A 22,439-nucleotide genomic window follows, 5' to 3' on the forward strand; every position below is an offset into this window, starting at 1 on the left:
GAGAATTATCAGTCCACTCCCTTTCTATGCCCCTGATTCTATTATATTCACCAGTTTATTCTGTTCCTCAGGTTTTTAATTTACTTGATTTTGGGGTTCACTTGTTGATAGATATGTATTTGTTGTTCATAATTTTTATCTTTACTTTTTTCTTCTTCTTCCTCTTCTTAAAGAATACCTTTCAGCATTTCATATAATACTGGTTTGGTGGTGATGAACTCCTTTAGCTTTTTCTTATCTGTGAAGCTCTTTATCTGACCTTCAATTCTGAATGATAGCTTTGCTGGGTAGAGTAATCTTGGTTGTAGGTTCTTGCTATTTATCACTTTGAATATTTCTTGCTGCTCCCTTTTGGCCTGCATAGTTTCTGTTGAGAAATCAGCTGACAATCATATGGGTGCTCCCTTGTAGGTAATTAACTGTTTTTCTCTTGCTGCTTTTAGTATTCTCTCTTTGTCTTTTGCTCTTGGCATTTTAATTATGATGTGTCTTGGTGTGGTCCTCTTTGGATTCCTTTTGTTTGGGGTTCTGTGCGCTTCTTGGACTTGTAAGTCTATTTCTTTCACCAGGTGGGGGAAGTTTTCAGTCATTATTTATTCAAATAGGTTTTCAGTATCTTGCTCTCTCTCTTCTTCTGGCACCCCCATAATTCTGATGTTGGTATGCTTGAAGTTGTCCCAGAGGCTTCTTACACTATATTCAACTTTTTGGATTCTTTTTTCTTTTTGCTTTCCCGGTTGAGTGTTTTTGCTTCTTTGTATTTCAAATCTTTGACTTGATTCTTGCGTTCCTCTAGTCTGCTGTTAGGTCTCTGTATAATATTTTTTATTTCAGTCAGTGTATTCTTAATTTCTCGTTGGTCCTTTTTCATATCCTCGAGGGTCTCGTTGAATTTATCGGCCTTTTCTAGGAAATTCTTGAAAAACCTTATAACCGTGGTTTTGAATTCAATATCCATATGTTTGTTTTCCTCCATTTCTTTCGTTTGTGTGATCTCTTTCTTTGTCTCCGCATTTTCGCTGCTTCCCTGAGTTGGTAGGGTGGCTTTGTGTGCTAGGTGTCCTATATGGCCTAGTGGGTCAACCTCCCCAGTCACCTGAGGTGGACACTCTTGGTGCACCCCTTTGTGGTCTGTGTGTACAGCCTTGTTGTAGTTAAGTCTTGATTGTTGTTGGTATCACTGGGAGGAATTGACCTCCAGGCCAATTGGCTATGTGTATCAGCTGTGTCTATGCTGGGAGACCTGAGCTGGAGACAGCCTTATAGGACCAGACTTGCAAAATTGCAAAAGCCTCTGTGCTCAGCTTGGATGGGGCTGAGTCTCAGGGCTGAGCAGACAGTCTTGGCTTCCCGTCAGCCCTGCCCTTGTGTGCGCGCCTCCAGACCTCTGCCTTCTGCGGCTCCCCTGAGTTTCCACCTGACAGTCCAGATTCCCCCAGGCTCGCCTGGAATGGGGGTTCAGTGCAATCAGGAGCTTCCGACTCCCTTCCGATAGGGAGAGCTAGCGGTAAGCTCAGCAGTCAGTCTTCTCTGCACACGCTCGCACGTGAGCCTCCAGACCCTGCCTGCCGCGGCTCCCCCGAGTTTCTGTGTGCTTTTCTCTCTACCTGACAGTCCAGACTCCCCCCGTATGCACCTGGGTCCATGGGGTTTCGTCCAGAACTGGGGTTCAGTGCAGTCGGAACTGGGGTTCAGTGCAGTCGGGGGCTTCCTTCCCTCTCCCGACAGAGAAAGCCAGCTAGGCACTCAGCCGCCCTTCCTCTCTGCGTGCGTGTCTCCGTACCTCAGTCCTTTGCAGCTCTTCTGATTCTCCGTGAGCTTTTCTATTTCCTTCTAGTTGTAGAATTTCCACTCAGCCAGCTTTCCTGTGGTTCTGGATGATGTCCGTTCTGTTTTTTAGTTGTAGTTTTGAAATTGTTGTGTGAGGCAGCAGATTAGGTGTTTACCTATGCTGCCATCTTGGTTTCCCCCCAATTGTTTTTAATTTGGGTTTGTCTGGTGTTTCCTCATGATTTAGATTTAGGTTATACATCCTCGGCAGGAGTACCTCAGAGGTGGTATGTGTTCCGCTCAGTGGCACGTGCTGTCCGTTTGTCCAGGCTGGGTGACGTTGGCTTTGATCACTTGGTTAAGATCGTGTCTGTGGAAGGTGGGGAATGGGGAGACAGAGTTTGCCTGGGTCAACTGGCTCCTCTAACCAGCATGTTCCGTAAAGACAATGCGATATGAGGAAAACTTTTTGGTCCACCAGGTCTCTGTCAGAGATGGCCTCAGGTCATGCAAACCCTTCTCCTTGGGATGGCGGCAAATGGCATTTTCAACGCACTCAGTTAAGCTTCACAGAACAGTATTTAATTGGACAAATAAAATAATATATCTGTGTAGCTTTATACACAGAGATACAGTTTTAAAATGAAACTGATGCTTCCACCCATTTATCTCATACTCTTGCTTCTTACAAAACACATAATCCAAAAGGATACATATAAATAATTGAGCTAAATTGGGGTAAAGGGAGACTGTGGCTGGGAATTGTATTATTTTATTAGCCAAGGAGAAACATGCATACCATGGGCCCTGTGTGGTTACCAGAAGTGCCTGAAGATTTGGCTTTGAGACCTGGGGGCTCCTGCAGAGAGGGCAATACGTTCAGTAACAGGAGTCAAAGCACTTGTCGGCAAGGCCAGCCTGTTCTGCCAGGTGTAAGTGCCTAGGAAGGAGTGTTCCTTCTAATTTCCTGTAAATGATCTATACACTGGTGTCTAGGAGGCAGTCCTCAGAAAGCCACCTCTGACAGTGGCCACCGGGAGTGTTAGAGTTTTTCTATAACCTCCCTACACACTGGTGAGGATGTGTCTGGGAGCACGAGCCAGCATTCCGAAGACCAGAACAAGGTTCCACCCCATGCCCAGGGTGCGTCAAGGATAAATTTGACAATGCCCAGAGTTGTCGCTGTTTTGTTGTGTGTTTTGTTTCGTTTTTGTTAAGAATAGAACCCCTTTGGCACAGCCTTCCAAATCAGATTTAGAGGAGTAGGTTTTTTCTTTGGTTTTGCTTGGTACCTGAATCTCCGTTTCAGCGTTTCAAAGCAGAGCTGCTTTGGCTTCCCCCACTTCCCTGACCCCCACCCCAGAGCTTTTTCCTTTCTTCCTGCAAGAGGACCCTGAACCACCTCACAGGCTGAAGGGACACTGTTCACAGACAGTTTCTCTTTCTCTGCATTTTCTTCAGAATTTTTTACTTTACCATAGTGTATGAAATCCTCTGGCAGTTTCCCATGTAGTCCGAGCAGTGAGCCAAAAGGAGACTGCTGTCACTCCGGAAGCGAGCCAACGGCAGTGCTCACCTCAGCCATGCGGCCCCACAGGCCCTGGTGCCTTCCCCTTTGCCCCTCGGCCACACGGGCCAGCCTGTTTTGCAGTTACTCCAAGCCCACAGGTCAGGCACCTTCCCTCCTTAGGACCTTTGCACTTATTATTCCTCAGCTGAGACCGGCCCCCACCCTGAGTTCTGCGCTTTATTCAGATTATTTTAGATCACACCTCACCTCCTCAGAGAAGTCTCCCTTAACGTCCAGGCCTAAAGTAGTTCCACATTTGTCTGTTCAAAGCCCGTAGCCCTAGAGTTAGCCTCCATGTTTGCTATGGCCTGTCTCCCGTTAGACCACAGCTCCCCAAACGCCAGGGCCTTTCTGCCTTGTTCGTTAGTATCTCTAGCGCCTAGAAGCAGTGCCTTGCACCTTTTCGGGGCTCAGCAGATACTTGGTGAGCAAATAGTTAAATGAACTATAGAAAGATCATCGAAAAGAAAAAAATCATATATAGTCCTAGCATCCAAACACCATTATTAGTATTTTGATACTTTTTCATTTCAAAGGTAATTAACCTTTTGAGGTCACTATTAGATAGATCTAGGGGTACAGCCCTCAAAATGCATATATGCACAAATTCCCAAAATTTGACATGTCATTTTATCATAATTCTTAATCCTGCGCCCCCTAATTTAATTCTTGTTTCAATCCCACTACATACAGTAGTCCTGGCCCAATGCAAAACACATCACATCTTTGTAGTTTGATTGCTGAACAATGGCTCTTACTTTTATTTGCTGTGACTTCATGTGAAGCTGATAATTTTTCCTTATTTGATTACTAATTGCATGTTCTCTTTCATAAACCATTCAAGCCCTTTGTCTCTGCTGCATGAGCTCTTTGACTAGTGTTTACAAAAATGGCATGTTATGAAAAGAAAACAGATTAAAAACTAGCGACCCACAATGGCAAGTTTTTCTCCGCTTCTTGTGGAAAACAGCTGTGGTTTCATTTTCTGATGTTTAGCTTGGGTTGCCACACGTTGCACCTGGAGTAGCTTTAATACCATTCAGGAAAGCTAACCAATAAAAAGCTCCAGTAAACTCTCTTCTGACTAATGAAAATAAGTGCATGAATCAGAGTTTCCATTTCCTGCTGGAGTAAAGTATACCTATTGTCTGAAGATAATAAAACAGTTTTGGTTTTGCTGCTGTTGCCAGGCCGTGGCATTAAATTCAAAGACACAAAGCTAACTTTGTGAAGCAGCACAGCGAGGCTCCCAATTTCCCCCTTTTTCCAAGTTAGGTCATTATTTGCCTAAATTCCCTCGCTTCATTAATGTGCTTCCTGCCATAGGCCACTTCTGATAAATCTGGAGATATCCCCGAAATCAGATGGTGTTGCTTTAGGTGGAAGAAATATGATTTCTTTATAGCAAAAGGATCCAGAAGAAATCAGTATGCCAGAAAGATAAGATTTTTTTTCTAGCTTGTTCTGGATATATTACAATGATGACAACTGATGTCTAAATCCTTTAGAGGCCAATAAAATATACATTTTAGGTAATGCATTTGCTGGGAAACATGAAAACGCGTGCTACAGGCATTGACATCCTTACACCTAGGAGAGCAGAGTCGCCCAGATATGCATACACTGGCACGCTGGCTTGTCGACTACATTGCTGCTTGGATGGGCAGACAGGATAGCAAGCAGGAAAATTATTTCCTGGTCCTGAAAATTCAGTTTTCTGAGAAGTCCATGCAGCTTGGATTACAAATCTAAAACCGGAGAGCTGGGGGCATCTGGGAAACCAAAGGTCCACCTGTTAAGTTTTGGGGCACCTGGAAATGTTTTCAAGCTTGTTGCCCTCAGCCTGAATGCACACGTGCCCTCGGGCCCTGGTCCTTATCAGTGGAGCCAGTGAGAAATGTCCTTACAGCTATTCTCACCCAGAATGGGAATAAAGGGCTCAGTGTGAAGTTGGGATAGTGCAACTTCTTGGTTTAATACTTTACAGATTTTTGGAACCAAGTGCACCCTGAAGTGAAAAGCTGCTCTTTTTTTGCTGACCTTGTTGGATGGCTAACAGGGTTTCTGGGAAATAAGAGAAACAAGCGGCTCATTGTTGGCAGGACCTGAGAGAGACACAAGACGGGCGAGAGACGCGTCGGCAGCCCTTTCCCCCTTAATTGTATCGTGACTGAGTCAGGGTTGGCCTGTGCTGAGCCTTTCTTCCTACCTCTGTAGGCATGTGTTTCATATCAGACAGGGCTGCGTGACACCTGATGTTGGCCAGTTCACATGAGTTAAGCCATAAGCAGCCAGGAAAAGACCCATAGCTGCACCCAGACACTCTGGGCTCTGAAGCACTTTTGGAGCTTGGTGGCTGGGTCCCCACATACGTCAGAAATGACGGACATGTGTGTTTGGCCTCTTTCTGTGCATAGCATTACTTCCTGCAGGCACTGCAGCCAGAGGTCTCGTATTGCCTAACGGCAACCCCTCTTGTTTAAACCTTCTTGAACCATGAAATGCAACTTGTCAAAGTCATCTGATTTTTGTCTTTGTCTTTTTTTTTTTTAAGAACGGAAGAAGAACACCATATACCCTATTCTGTAAAACCAGATTACACAAACAAGTTCCCATCATAACATGCGGTCCATGTTGATTTCACCATTTTATAGTAGTAAATAAGTTAAATACATTAGTCTGCATTAGGCTTTTTTATGACATAGGGAAAAGGAAGCACTTCCTGTCACCAAATTTAGCTCAGTAAACATTTTTGATGACTGAGGGTGGACAGGACAGGGCAGCTAACACCAGCCAGGGCATTCTAGCATATTCTCTGGGCTTCAGAGGTTTGTTAGCCTATGTCTGTGATTTGTGATGAATCATTTAACCTTCCAAGTTTCTTCATCTCTAAAATGAGTGAATTGGCCTAAATCATTGGTTTTAAATTGTGTCCCAAGGTCCTATGCCAGGGTTTCAGGGCGACGTGAGCAGAAGCAAAACTTACATAGTATTCAGAGTCTCCTAGCTGTGCCAACGGATTTTTCAAATCTGTTTAATATTTGTGATATGCGTTGAGGAACGCCAGCAGGGAAAGCCGAGTGGAAAGCCAGACGGAGAGCACTCCAGAGAAGACAGTCAAAAGCGCTGCCCGTGCTCACTGCCCACCAGCACCAGGGCCCAGGCCGGCTTTGAATGACTCTGCACATGAGCATCGTCGCTGCTTCATGCCATGCGTCAGGCTTGGAGAAATCCTACTGTTAAAGAAAAGTTTGAGAACCCTGGTCTGAATGGACAAGGCCCTTCCAGCCTAATCTTCTGTGGTGATGGAAAAACGTCGGGTAAACACATGGCCCCTAATGCGTGTGGTTTGTAAACCACTAATAATAAAACAGCAAAAGGAAATGGGTGCTGAGCAGGGAATATGCTCTGGGAATAAAGAGAAAGCAGCAACAAAATATTTAGTATTTATTAAATATCCACTTATAAAAAATGGGAGTAATGGATAAAATGCTTCCCTCAAGAGGGAAAGAATTGTGTCTGTGTTTCGGGGGAGGGAGGGTTCTCTAATTTGTTCTGGATGCCTATGGTGATCATCTTCTTATAAATAAAACTGATATATTACTATGATATTGAGTCAATTTCTGACTCATAAACCCCGAAGCTTAATTCAGGCAAAATGTACTTAATGCCTACTAGGCATTATCAAGTTAGATTTGAAGTGCACTAAATTATTGTAATTATTATTTCATTTTAAACCAGAAGTTTATTTAAACAACGAGATGCGTGACTGAAGGGAAAACTATCTAGAAAATTACTCTTTTAGAGTAATTTATCCCTACTTAAAGACAGATTGCTTTGCCTGTGACAGCCACGTACAAAAAGTTATAAAATTGTCCTTGGTTTTATAATGGTAAATGAAAAGCATTAAAATTCTCCAATCAAGGTATGCAAGGATTTTTATATTCTTTTTTTGTTAAACAGTAAGAGCAAAAAGATAAGAGCTGAATGAGCATGCCCCTAATGGAGAAAGGGGGTATTTTCATGGAACTGGTTACTGTGTGTACAGGGAAGGAATGGGGAAGGGGAAAATGAAGGAAGAGAAAGCTATACTGTAGTAGTCAGGAGGTGGTGGAACTAAAGGGCAGTTTTCTTTTCTTTTTTTTTTTTTAATTTCTTTATTGATTAAGGTATTACATATGTGTTCTCATCCCCCCATTACCCCCAACCCCCCTCTCATGCCCTCACCCCCCTGGTGTCTGTGTCCATTGGTTAGGCTTATATGCATGCATACAAGTCCTTTGGTTGATCCAAGGGCGGTTTTCTAATTGAGGATGTCCTCTTGGTCTGGAGGAACCGCGTTCTGGAGTAAAGCAGCAGGTGCCCTGTTTGGTAGATCCCTCCCGTCATTGACAGGCTGCCCGTCAAACTGGAATCGGATCTGCCTCATTGACAAACCCTGTCGTTCACAGTAGGCTTTCATTCGTTTACTAAATGGTGTATGCCTCTTACTCTCACACTGCACCACAGAGCCACCGTGCCCGCCACCTTCAAATTCAGACGATCGTCCTTCTCAGTCTGGACTTCTCCCAGGCCATAGCACGTGCTGAGTCTCTTCACAGAGAGGTACCAGGCCCAACCCGCCGAGCACACACGCACACTGAATTATTTGTGTTTCGTGTTTATAAGGAGGATCCATATTGTTAGGCTTGGTTCCGAGGAATTGGGGAGACTTGGCTCCTTCCCTGGACTTACTGATAAAGTGCACAGACCCAGCCCTCAGGAAGATGAGAGTTACTTCAAGTCACAGGAAGAGAATAGTTCACTGTTTCTTAAAAGTGCTTCTCTTTAGTGCTTCTGGCTCAATCAGGACTCAACAGGAAAGATTCCCTGAATTTCAGGCTTAATTGAGTGCCTGTTTACTAGTACATGATGCGATACAGTGTCATAAATATTGCTTGACTTCCTTAAAAAGTTAGAGTCAGTTGGAGGAGTAATATTTCCTCTCTGATTATCCAGTGATGTGGTTACAAAAAGACAACTAGCTAGTTGTAATCCATGGAGGGCATTCCGAGAGCTAATCTGGGCAGCCTGGCCGGGGTTCTGTACAGAAGATACAGAACGCTGGCTGGCTCCGGTTTTCTTTGTCAGGGAACACATCAGGGTGGAAACAGGAAACTTGGGTTCTACTGCCATGAGCTCGTTCTGGGGCTGTGGATGGTCACAGGTCTAGGGTGACCAAACAATCCATTTACCTGGGACTCTCCCACATTGAGCACTGAAAGTGCTGTGTCCCAGGAAACCCCTGAGTCCTCCCTGGCAGACCTCAGTTCTCGCACTGGTAGAATGGGGAGAGAATGAAGTGATGGTTAAGCTTTCAGTTCCACTGTCCAGGATTTAGGAATTCTTATACTCCCCTCTCATAGAGTTTCTGAGGCCATTTATATAAACTTATTAGCCCAAACATCAAACAGAATTAAAAACCTGTTCCATCTAGGAGGAGGAAGTTTCCCAGATCCCAAATCAAGTGTATTACGGGTGTGCACTTAAATATTGCATATTTTCACTTATTTTGAAAAAGGTGGTTCTTGAATGTTTATGTTGCATATTCACCTCTTTTGAGGAAATTGCAACCAGGTTTTAAAAATAATGCCAGCATTTTCTTCTCACTCCTGAGGGATGATGTTAAAGGATTATTTGGAAGAGGTAATGTTATTTTATTACAGAAGCAAGTAAAAAAAAGCCCTGACTAAACTGAAAAGATAGGTTATTGCAAATCTATGGAACTAAAGTTAGTTTATTAAGGTTCTGCTCACCACCTGTGAAAATGCATATGTAGGTTAATCCGACTTTGAAATTTTCCAATTAAATCAACATTTGTTGTGGAGAATTTCAGCAGATACTGTCAGTCTTTTGTAAAATGCTTGTTTCCCCATGTTTTGTTTTGCTTTGTTTTTGTCTTGCATAGCAGTCTGATTCTAAGCCCATGAAGTCACTGTTTAACACCCACAGGCTGCCCTGCTCCTTCTTCTGGCTCCTCAACCTACACAGCTGCTTAGTTGACTTTAAAGAGTTTAGCACATAGTAGGAGCTTAATAAATACTAATTCCTTTTCAGTTCAGTTCATAATTCAGTACTGCCAAACATCTGTTATAGATGAAGTGGCCCAGCGTTTCCCAGCATCCATGCTCAGAGAGGCACCTGTCTTCAGTGTGGGAAGTGCTGCGTTCTACATCTGCCTCTTGGGAAGCCGCAGTGTCTGTCAGCATACTCAAGGCTCAGAGAAACCCTGCAGTGAAATGAGCTCTTCTAACTTTATTTAAACGTTTCCCAATCTTATTTGACCATTCCTAGAAGCAGCTATTTAAAAAAAAAAAAGCTTAATATCTATTTACTCCTATAGAACATACTGTAGACTTTGTTTCCTTTTGAATATTTATCCATTTTATATACTCTCTGAAAACTAATTAATAGTGAGTATTGAAGAGGCAGCATCCATACAGTTTCTGATATTTTTTGAAGACATGGTTACTACACACATACTGTTTTTTAAGAAAAGTTTAAGATTTACTGAAAAATTAAGAAGATAGAATTTCCATATATCCTTTCCTCCAATTTTCCATATTATTAACATCTTACATTAGTACACAACATTTGTTATCACTAATAAACCAATACTGATACATTATTATTTCAATTTCACCTTTTATTGAGGTATAATTGACAGATAACTAATTAGTTTCAGTTGTATAACATAATAGTTCCATAGTTGTATATTTTATGAAATGATCACTACAATAATTGTAGTTAACATCATCACCACACATAGTTACAAATTTTTTTTCTTGTGATGAGAACTTTTAAGATATATTTTCTTACCAACTTTAAAATATACAGTACAGTATTATTAATATGTCACCATGCCATACATTACATCCCCAGGACTTTTTCATTTTATAACTGGAAGTTTCTACCTTTTGACCTTCCTTACCTCCTCCCCTCCCTCACTTCTGACAGCCTGTCCCATGTTTCTGTGAGCTTGTTTGTGTGCATGTTTTTAAGATTCCACATATTAGTGAAATAATATAGTATTTATCTTTCTCAGTCTGACTTATTTCACTTATATAATACCCTCAAGGAACATCCATAGTGTTACAAATGGCAGGATTTCATTTTTAAAAATTATTATTTGTGGAGAGCGGCTACAGTGTTTGGACAGCTTCAAGCCTTGGACTAATGAGAGGGCACAGTCCTCGTGGCAAAACCACGTGCAGGTCCCAGCAAAGCCCACCAAGCACAATTATAGCCAAAGGCTATGGTTGTAAGCTTGAACCTGTGGTCCCAGGTGGCTGAATGATGTAGGCTGGGAGGTGCAGCAAGTGCTGCCAAAACAAAGCTTGATAGAGTTCTCGGGTGCATGTAATCAAGTAGATTAGAAACTGATGAGAACATTATAAACATCTTGATCATGCCATTGCTTTGCCTCATGGGATCTGACTATAAAATAAAGACTTGGCTTCCAGGCTGTGTCACTGTCTCTCCATCTGAGAACAGTGTCCCACCTGGCCACAGCTATATTCTGTTGTCTGTTTTCTTTAATCCTTCACCACCCCTCCTGAGGTTCACCACTGGCTGTGCTGAGTATGGTTCATTTATTGATTGATTTTAGAGTTGGGGGAAGGGGGAGAGAGAAAGAGAGACACAACAATTTGTTGTTCCATGTATTTATACATTCATCGATTAATATATTTTTGGGGGGTCAATCTTCACCTGAGGATATTTTTCCATTGATTTGTAGAAAGAGTGGGAGGGAGGGAGAGAGAGAGAGAGAAACATCGATATGAAAGAGACACATTGATTGGTTGCCTCCTGCACATGCACCGACTGAGGCAGGGGATCATGCCCTTGTCCAGAATTGAGCCCACAACCCTTCAGTTCTCAGGCCGATGCTCTTATCCACTGAGTCAAACTGGCCAGGGCTCATTGGTTCATTCTTGTATGTGCCCTGAACGGGGATAGAACCTCTAACCTTGGTGTATCTGGATGATGCTCTAACCAACTGAGTTACCCAGCCAGGGCAGGATTCATTTCTTTTATGGTTGAATAATATTCTATTGTTTATGTACATATATAATACATTTTATGATTCATTGCTTTTTAACAAAATCCATATTTTATTCAAATTTCCTTACTTTCTGTTCCAGATTTCCTTACAGAATACCATGTTATTACTTTGTGATGGCATGTCTCCTTATGCTGTTCGTGGTTGTGGTAATTTGTTAGACTTTCTTTGTTTTTGATGGCTTTCATAGTTTTGAGGAGTATTGCTTAGGAACTTTTTTCTTAATTTTTTTAATTTTTATTTTCAATGAAAATGATCCTAAATATAATAATACATGCAATAAACATTAATATCTCATTAAAAATTATTTTAAATATAATAATGTTACATGTAATAAACACCAATTATTCAAGACAAACAATCTCAAATATAATAATATTACATGCAATAAACATTAATATTTCAAGAAAAAAAGAACTTTAAGTATAATATCACAAATGTCATAGGAAATACTAAAAATCTGCAAATAACAGGATTACTTCTATTATATTCTAAAATATTTTATTTTCCTCTGGCTCTATTTTTGTTCATCAGTTTATGTTGTTCATTATATAACACAAATGAGTGAGATCATGTGATATTTATCTTTCTCCGACTGGCTTATTTCTTTTTTTAATTTTTATTTTATTTTTAATTTTTTTAAATTTAATCTTTATTGTTCAGATTATTACAATTGTTTCTCCTTTTCCCCCCCCATAGCTCCCCTCTACCCAGTTCCCACCCTACCCTTTGCCCTTACCTCCCCACCACTGTCCTCATCGATAGGTGTACAATTTTTGTCCAGTCTCTTCCCGTACTCCCCAAACCCTTTTCCCCCTGAGAATTATCAATCCACTTCCATTCTATGCCCCTGATTCTATTATATTCACCAGTTTATTCTGTTCATCAGATTTTTAATTTACTTGATTTTGGGGTTCATTTGTTGATAGATATGTATTTGTTGTTCATAATTTTTATCTTTACTTTTTTCTTCTTCTTCCTCTTCTTAAAGAATACCTTTCAGCATTTCATATAATACTGGTTTGGTGGTGATGAACTCCTTTAGCTTTTTCTTATCTGTGAAGCTCTTTAACTCTCTAGGTCCCTCCATGCTGTCTCAAAGGGTAAGAGATCCTTCTTTTTTACTGCTGCATAGTATTCCATGGTATAAATGCACAACAGCTTTTTTATCCACTCATTTACTGATGGGCAGTTGGGCTGTTTCCAGATCTTAGCTATTGTAAATTGTGCTGCTGTGAACATAGGGGTGCATACATTCTGTCTAATTGGTGCTTCAGGTTTCTTAGGATATATTCCTAGAAGTGGGATCACTGGGTCAAATGGCAGATCCATATTTAATTTTTTGAGGAAACTTCATAGTGTTTTCCATTATTTAATTATTTGTTTATATGAGTGTGGATTCATGAATATATATATTTTTAATTAAACTAATGAACCACAGTCAGCAACATGTGAAACTTTACCCACTCTGGAAAGAATTATAGTTCCGGAATGGGCTCTGTGAGTGGAAAGGTCCTGGAGTACGTGGGGAGGCTTACTCACTTGGATGGAATTGTGCCTCTGGCATGTTGACTAAACCACATAGTTTAAAGGTTCAGCTCAAAGTGCCAAGTGTAGAGATACCTCAACTGAGACGTTTGTTGTCAAAAGGAGAAAGGGGGCCGAGAATGAGATGAGGGGTGTGTGACTAACTACAGGTATTCCTCTGCCCTCCCCAGACTCCCATGTCAGTTGGAGAAGGACTTGAAGAAAATAAAGTAATTTTTGTCTTTCTAGCGCTTAGGTGTGGCTTCTAGCCATTGGCACGTTGGTTGTCTTCTCCATAATCGGTTCAGGCCAACCCCATGCAGGCCCGTGATGGGCTTTGTACTTGAGCCTAACTTTTGTTTTTCTCTCTTGGCTCTGTGTGTCTTTGTTGTTGTTGTGTGTGTTTGTTGTGTTGTTGTTGTATGTGTTGGTGGTGGTGGTGGTACTAGTGGTGTGTGTGTGTGTGTGGTGGTGGTGGATGGGTGTGTGCACTCACATGCGTGCACACTGAGGACATACAAAAGCAAGCCACTGAGACTCTCCAAGGCCAAAAGGACACTTGTCAGACATTCCAGAAGGCTGGGCAACCTCTGCTGCATTGGCCTCCCTCATTGTCTGCAGCTCCTGGCTTGGGGGCACTGCCAAAGCACTTTCGCTATGAGCTGTTGCGCTGTGTTCCCTGGTGCAGCAAAAGGCAAAAGTTCAGGAGTGAAACCTGTACCTTTTCCTTGTCTGCTTCTTAAATAGCAGATGATGTGCAGGCTTAGAACTGAGTCCAGGGACTTTCCTGATCTTTAGCCTACTCTTGGGGCTTCTAGATGAAGTGACCAAGTGTGTTGTTAGAACAGGTCAGAGGGTACACAGTGCACCTTGTCCCAGGCAACATTAACCAGAGGGTCATGTCAACGTGTCACCCCTCCACCCACTACACCCATTCCCATGCTGACTACTAACTTCACCAAGGAAATAGTCATTCAGTCAGAGGGGTATTCCTGTCTCAGAGGCTGTGAAGTTGCTGTTTCTTGGTGTTTCATTCTGTTGAGTAATAATAGAGAAATGTTTGATCATATATCTGCAGAGTATGGTTATTGAGTTCCAAGCACAGAACAGAAAGCCAAGTATTGAAGGAAAAAGGAAAGAAAACAGAAAAGAAGATGAAAACAATGAGAAAGAGAAATGTAGATTTAAATTTAAATTCTGACTATTTTGGAAGGGGAAAAAACGCTGTCTGCTTTAGATTTGGTTCATTCCTGCTTCGATGGAGAAATCTTGTTTGGGTTATTCCTTTGTGTGAGGACTGGCAAAGTCTAGAACTGATGCGGTCTTTAGCCTTTTTGAGGTATTTAATGGCAGTCTGCTCTTAACTGGTTTGGCTTCAGGCACTGTGTTTGGGATACTCCTCCCCCCCTCCTTTTTAAAAAAAAACAAAACAAAAAAAAAACTGGACTATTTTCTTTCCCTAAAATGTTCTGGAATATTTTCCCAAGTTGTATTTTGTTCATCACAAATTTAGGTGTTTCGCCTTCCCATGCCCCTGTGGGCCTCCTCTCTGTCTCTCTGTCTCTCTGTCTTGGCCTCCTCTACCACACTGTCTCTGAGTGGCTAACAAAAGCAGCGTTTTAAAGAACCTCAACTGCCACCCACAAGCTCCAGTTCAGAGAAGGCTCGGTGACTGTTTAAAGTGGAACAGCTCCAGGGAACAGAGTGGCAGGTGGAATTGTGAACACCTAGATTGAGTTAGGACACCTGGTTTCTAGGTCCCCGCCCCCTTTAAGACCTTGACTAACTCACCCGCTCTCTGAGTATTGGTTTCCTCCTGTTCACGAGGAGGAGTCACATGGGTGGGCGCTCAGTTTTGATGACCTTGACTGTGTTCTAAGCCTTATTTGTTATTTTTCAAATAAATTTGAGGCTACCTCCTCTCACTCCACCAGGAAAATACTGAGTTTGAGCTATACATGACCATGTTTTGTTTTATATTTTCTTAACTTTCATATTTTGTTTTACGTAAGTAATAAATGCACATAGGGAATCTTCAAGCAGTACAGAGGAGGAAAAGGAAGATCTCCTCCCACCCCCAACTCCCAGCTCCTCCCAGAGTCACTGCTACTGCTAGTTTCTCCTGTGTCCGTCAAGAGATTTGCTGCATGTGTACACAAATCCCCCTTTTCTAACGACAGATAGGATGAACTCATGCAAATAGTTCTGCCCCTTGGATTTCCCCTCTCCGAACAATGTTTCTTAGAGATTGCTCCATGGAAGTGCCTGCAGAGCTCCCTCATCACCTGCAGCAGTGCACACACAACGCCTCTCATCGAGGGCTCGCAGCCTCCCATTGGTGGGCAGGTTTTAGCCTTTTGCTGTTACAGACGGCACTGCAGTGAAATTTCTCACACAGACTTGCTGGGTTTTGTATGTGCCTTACTTTGAAAACAAAGTCCTTGTCTAAGTTACGCTCTTTTTCAGTCTCTACAGTGAATAACTGAAGGTGTCTAGTCTGAACGGTCAAATCTGAATTAAGTGGAAGAAGGCAGCATGCCCACCTTCCCTCTCTAGGATGGCTCTGTGTGGCTGGTGCTTTGGAACCAGCAAGGGTGTGTCTTTGGAAGAACTCGCCTCCAAGTCTTTCACCCCCCAGATAAGGACGCAGACGTCGATCAAGTGTGCCGAGCAGTGTCTGCGTGCTGTGTGGAGATGAGAGAGTCCGCTGAGTAACTAGGGCAGATTTTCTACACTGGCAGGAGTCTTCTCCGGCCCCGAAGACAGTTCTGCTGCCATTTATTTGTCATATCAATAACTTACCAGACCTGAGTCATTTTTTAAAAATGTTCAAAGTATCTGAGTTACAAAAATTAACAGTTAACCTCTGAACTACCAACAAAAACTTTTACAAGCCTCTTTTTCCTGATCTGAGCGTTTCTGATATTAAATATTCAATGTACACATTTCTCTTATAGACAAAATTGGGCATTTGTTTTGTTAGTTATCTCAGAAAAATAGGAGCATCTTTTTTCAGGAGGTTCAGAAACGACTCTCCCTGGAAATGGTCGCCATCCCTGGCCTTGAAAGAGGTCTAATGAACTGAACCCTTCCCGGCAGCTGGACATGGTCTTGCTTGAAGAAGTATTGAAGCACCTGTTTTCCCTTGTGCACAGTCCCTGGCCTCCTCCTCAGTCCTTTAAATGGAGACTGTATTTATGCTCTGGCAAGCTATGCAAATGAAACACTCAGTTATTTTGCCACCAGTCACGACTTTTTTTCTGTTCTCAAGCCAAGAACCTAAAAGGTGCTTTCACTTGCTTATCACGTCATTTTCCGAGCCTCCTGTGTGCCGGGACGGTGCCTGGGGGTGAGAGCTTTTTGTGGTGGGCTTAATTCTGGGAGAGAAAGCTGAACGCTGGACAGACTATTCCTGTCCCTGCAGTGGCTCGTTATTGAGCAGAGAGCTATCAATCTAGCCAAACCCTCCTTGAAACCTTCTGTTTGTAACCTGGACAAGTTTGTGTTTTTTTTTGTTTTTTTTTCCACTTTTTTTTTATTAAGGTATTATATGTGTACATATCTTACCATTGCCCCCCACCACTCCCATACATGCCCTCACCCCCCAGAGTTTTGCATCCATTGGTTATGTTTATATGCATGCATACAAGTCCTTTGGTTGATCTCTTATCTTCCCCACCTTTCCCTAACCTTCCCGCTGTAATTTGACTGTTTGATGCTTTACTGTCTCTGTATCTGTCTTTTTGTTCAAGTTTATAATGTTCTTTATTATCCACAAATGAGTGAGATCATGTGGTATTTTTCTTTCATTGACTGGCTTATTTCACTCAACATAATGTTCTCCAATTCCAACCTGGACAAACTTTTGATGACTTGCTGTCAAAGGCAGCCTATGTTTAGAGGGTTGCTTGCAGTTTGAACATTTGTTCCTGTTCTTCAGTCCAAGGTGAGGCAGAGGGCAGCCAAGGACAGTTGAAAGAACAGGTGGACCAGGTCTCAGGAGGCAACTTTGAAAATAGTTCTTGTGCTACCCAGAGCACATCCCTTCACCTCTCAGGGTTTCCTCTTCTCTGCCATACAATGAAGGGAGGGGTTAGATGATCTCCGAGGTTCCTTACAAAGCCTATCATTCTAGTGTTCCACAGCCACACATAAAAACCCACCTCATTCCTTCCCACATTTTCCCCAACAGCCTATTAGTTCTTGTGAGGGCAGGAGCTATCTATTCCAACTACAAGCCCACTGCCTGATACACAGCGGGGGCGGGGCGGGGGGGGGGGGGGACACAATCAAGATTTAAGTGAGTGCATCAATACATTTTTTTTAAAAAAAGAATGGTTTAACACCCTCTCCCCCCAGCTGGAGGAAGTTCCTGCCACGAAATTAATTGTTCCTTAAGGAAACCAATTCTCTCTGTGTGAAGTTGTTGTCTTTGGCCCTGACCTAGGAACAAATAGACTGAAAAGCATGGTTTTCATTATTATAGTATATCGCCCAGGCAGAAGTTAAGCAAATTTGAATGGTAAGCTGTTTTGAGAAAAACTAGCACCTTTAAAATGCATTTTTTGTGAGAATGATATAATTTATTAGAGGATTTTTCAGTTGTATTCTAAAGAGAAGTATGACATGCTAAAATTAAAAATGTTAGTAAATGCAGATAAACGGAAAATCCTTGAAAAACTTAAAACACTTCTAATGCCTTCATCCAATCACAAGCATGATTAACATTTTTATGTAAATTTTTTATCACTAATTTTTCTCTTTGCAAAAACTGAAATGCTTTTCCTCAGTCAGTTACTTGTTCCTGAGCTTAGCTCACACTTCCTTGGGGCGCCCTTTTTAGACAAAGCACGAATGGGGCCCTGCCTGCGTACAGTCTCTGGCCCAGGGACTGTGCTTACATGTGCGTGGGTTCTCCTTCACCCTCGGTATTGCTGCGTGCCCAGCAAGCACATGCGCACGGCTTCTGCAGCTCTACCATTCACACGGGGTGGTCTGAGGACGTGCACCCCCACCCAGGTGTCCTGGTGAAGTGATCCCATACGCAGTGCCAACTAACCGTTGTAGAATTTACTTGTGACCACTATGTTCTGTGCAAGGCTTAACATGTATTCTAGACGTAGGGAGGGTGTGAAATAAGATTTTTAACAGGGTACAAGACCTGAGACTAACTGAGTCAGGAGTGAGATCAGTATCTGAGGCTCCATGAATTGAGTTAACGTGATAATTACTTAAACAGTATCGATTAACAGGGAAGTGCTTTGGAAGGGACCCCAGAAATCCATACTCCAAAGCACAAACGTTGTGATGGTTTCCTTTTGATAAGGTGTTGTGGACCCTTGTCATTGATCTCCTATGTTCTTCCCTCCCACAGTGATGAGTCACCAACACCAGCAGCAAATGGCACCCAGTACCCTGAGCCAGCAGAACCACCCTACTCAGAACCCAACAGCAGGGCTCCTGAGTATGCCCAATGCGCTGACCACTCAGCAGCAGCAGCAGCAGAAACTCCGGCTTCAGAGGATCCAGATGGAGAGAGAGAGGATTCGAATGCGTCAAGAGGAGCTCATGAGGCAGGTATGGTCTTCCAAGGTGCCTGGCGGTGGCTCTGTGGCCTTTGTTGCCAAAGCTGTTGGCTAGGTAGCTGCTAGCCATTAGGGTAAATCTCCCTCTAGAAGCGTTAGAGGCCCAGCGCCTTGCTCCAGACCTCTCAAGTAGAATGAGTTTCTTGTCCCAGCCTCTGCCTGCACTACCTGCAGAGCCACCCGAGAGCAGGGCCAGCTACACTAGCATGGCTGCCTTCGGCTTCTGCTAGCTTTAGAAGGAGAGAAGGAATATGTTCCAATTATCTATTGCTGTGTAACATGTTATCCCAAATTTCATGACTACAAACAGTAGCCATTTTATGATATCACACACATCTTGGGCCTAGCATTCAGGCAGGGCTCAGCTGGACTTCTCTTTTGCTCTATGTGGTGTTGACGAGGTCACTGAGTGGTGTTCAGCTGGTGGGCAGGCTAGTCTGGAGGGTCCCAGATGGCGTCGCTCAAGCGTGTGGCACCACAGTCAGGATTGCTGGAAGTGTGCTTAGCTGGGAGTACAGCCTGGAGTGTCTCTATGGCATCTCTAGTAGCGCTATCTCAGAGTCATGGCACAGATTACATAGCAGCTTGGGTCTCCCCAAGAGAATGTTCCAAAAGACAGGAAATAGAACTGGCCAGTGTCTTAAGGGCCTGGCTCTGGAACTCAGAGTCACGTCTGCCATAGTCTCTTGGTCAAAGCAGTCACGGATTAGAGCAGGTAGCAGAGGATGCTCTGTGGAAGAATGACAAAGAATCTGCGACCATAATATTGATCTGCTGTGGAGCATAACAAAGAGGGGAGATTGAGGGAGAATGAGCAAGGAAAATGGTTTGCATGTGGACTCTGGTAGAGTGGTCTGCAAAGCTGCCTGGGCATTGATCATTCCTTTATTTATTCGATCAGTCAAAAGACTGCTGCTGTGTATTCTCTCTCGGTCAGGCTCAGGGCTGTATCTCAAAACTGAATAAGGAGAATCCCTGAAGGAACCCTTGTTTCCCCTGCTTCTGTGGCTTGGCCTGTGCAAGAGCAGAAGTCGTCCTTCTGAGCTGCTAAACTAATGCAGCACATGTTTTCTGGTCTCATAAATTTTGCTGGCTACCTATTGGGGAGGAAAGCTTCATTTATTGTTCTAATTCTTCAGACTTTGCTTTCTGACTCCCATGAAGCCAGATACATGAGTAGCTTCCTTTCACTGGCTTTTAAGGAAGTAAGAAGTTATAACTGGTTTAGAGAGCTTTCTTGCAGAGAACTGAGGGCATTAGGGTAAACACTATTTTCTCTTTTAGTGACAGCTGATACTTTAAAAAATATACATAATGTATTTCTCATCAAATAAATTCTAAGATATAAAGTATCCATGCTCATATGGTTTTAAAAACATGGTAAGTTAAAATAATTCCTTAGAGCCTTTGAAAATGAGGGAAATGAACACAAATTGTGCTTTTTGTTCAACTGTCCCACTGAACTGTGTAACTATAGTTGTGCCTTTACTCTGAGGACTTGTGTCTGAACTCATAGTTATTTCAGGTAACAGTTATTTATATTGTTTTGAGATAAACAGTATCATGTTTCTCAGCAGGGAAATAATTACATTATTGTTTTCTGTCTTTGGATAAGAATTCCATTTGGAATAATTTTTCTATTTAATAATGTAGAGTAAATGAAACAGTATTATTTTAGGAACATTTGTAAGTTTTATGTTTAAATGAGCTTTACTGAGTGTTTTTCCGTAGGCAGAGCCGTACCAAAGGCTTGTTTCTCAGTTTCTGCCTCTTTCTTTGCTTCTCTTCCTCTTGCCCCACCTCCTTCTTTCCCACAGAAAGTATTTCTGAAAAGGGGTGGGGAAAAGTGCCCTAAATTGTTTCCTCTATTCCAGCCCTAAAGTGCCTTTGAACCAGAATGTACTATTGATGGTTCCTATTACAGAAATGCCAACCAAGTTCCTTAAATGCTGATCCCCAGAGGCTGTGGCATTTGGTGCATTTTGCTGCCTCATAGCGTGCATTCCATTGTGTAGGACAGGGAAGGAGAGCTGTCTGGATTTGCACAGAGGCTCACACAGTTCAGCTTTGACCGTGTGTGTGTGTGTGTGTGTGTGTGTGTGTGTGTGTGTGTGTGTGAGATTAGGAGGAGGAAAGGAGATGGAGTGGAGAGTTGATGTCTCATTACTTTTATTATGGAATATAGGAAAAATGGTCTGAAGAGACTATTTAAGGCTATATAGTAGTTGGTGTTGGAGTGGTCTATGATAGTTTTCTGGGGCATTTGTCAAGATGCCTGATGGTTCAGGTGTGGATTATGTCTATCATCTTGGTGGTTTTTCTACTTGTTTTTTTTTTGGGGTGTGTGTGTGTGTGTGTGTGTGTGTGGTGTGGTTCTACTTCACTATTTGCACGTAAGCCAGGGCAGAGGCAGGGATGGGTTGGCAGTAAAAGTGGTATTTGGCTCAGCTGTTAGCTACCTTCCATCATCTGGTAGAAATGCGGACTTTCCTCTCTTCATTGTGCCCCACTCTCATGTCCTTGGCATCAACACCTGCCTGCATATCCTTGGCTCACCGGGCAGTTAGTAACTCCTGCTCTCCCATGCTTGCAGGATGGCCCTGGTTATACAGCCCATCTTCACAAGGTCCTTGTCCTATAGGCAGGCCTTTACTGCATGCAGTTCTCGCAAGGGAGGCTTTCCTATGCTCTATCTCTGTATTAGAAAGGAAGCTTGGCAAATTTAATAAGTATATGAATTTATTCCCCAATTTCTGGGAAATCATCACACTCCTGTATATTTTTATTATTCTTAAATATATGATAGATGTGAAAGCGCTTTATAAATTACTAGAGGCCCACTGCATGAAATTCGTGCATGGGGGGGGGGGTGTCCCTCAGCCCAGCCTGAACCCTCTCCAATCTGGGACCCCCTCGAGGGATGTCCGACTGCCCATTTAGGCCCAATCCTACTGGCAGTCGGACATCCCTCTCACAATTCAGGACTACTGACTCCCAACTGCTCGCCTGCCTACCTTCCTGATTGCCCCTATCCTCTTCTGCCTGCCAACCTGATCACCCCCTAACCATTCCCCTGGGAGCCTGATTGATGCCTAACTGCTCCCCTGCCAGCCTGTTTGCCCCTAACTGCCCTCCCCTGCAGGCCTGGTCACCCCTAACTGCCCTCCCCTGCAGGACTGGCCACCCCTAACTGCCTTCCCCTGCAGGCCCGGTCACCCCCAACTTCCCTTCTCTGCCGGCCTGGTCACCCCTAACTGCCCTCCTCTGCAGGCTTGATCACTCCCAACTGCTCTTCCTTGCAGGCCTGGTCCCTCCCAACTGCCCTCCCCTGCTGACCTGATCACCCACAACTGCCCTCCCTTGCAGGCCTGATCCCTCCCAACTGTCCTCCTTGCCGGCCATCTTGTGGTGGCCATCTTGTGTCCACATGGGGGCAGCCATCTTGTGTGTTGGGGTGATGGTCAATTTGCATATTACTCTTTTATTAGATAGGATGTGCTATATAAATATTCTGTTTCTTCTTCTCTTCTTCCTTCTTCTTCCTCTTCTTGTTTCTTCCTTCCATGCCATTTATCCTCTAGGTATAGAGTCTGATGATATTGTGCCATGGAGAAAACCACTCCTCAGTCCTCATTGCACAATCTAATGTACACCTCCCAATCCCAAGGGCTCAGATGTTAACTAATTGTCACTGAAATCATGTCAGGATGTTAACAAAGTGGATTTGAGGAAAGTTTGACTTCAGATCTAAAGTGAACCTCCATTATTACATAATGGAAAAATATTTTTTCTTCCTTCCTTTATTTCCTCAATTCTTTATTCAACCAACATTTATATAGTGGAAAATAATAAATGGGACATGGCTGCCCTCAGGTAAGTTATATTT

General features: G+C 43.0%; 1 protein-coding gene across 1 annotated transcript in view; it reads left to right on the forward strand.

Annotated features, from left to right (window-relative positions):
* Positions 1 to 22,439, forward strand: part of WWTR1 (WW domain containing transcription regulator 1) — a 153,078-nt gene that overhangs the window by 107,224 nt on the left and 23,415 nt on the right. Inside the window, exon 4 of the mRNA XM_008160850.3 lies at positions 18,343 to 18,545. Within this exon, the coding sequence (XP_008159072.2) occupies positions 18,343 to 18,545 (203 nt within the window). The remainder of the gene's footprint in view (positions 1 to 18,342; positions 18,546 to 22,439) is intronic.

Source organism: Eptesicus fuscus, chromosome 3 (genome assembly GCF_027574615.1).
Source record: "Eptesicus fuscus isolate TK198812 chromosome 3, DD_ASM_mEF_20220401, whole genome shotgun sequence".
NCBI lineage: Eukaryota > Metazoa > Chordata > Mammalia > Chiroptera > Vespertilionidae > Eptesicus > Eptesicus fuscus.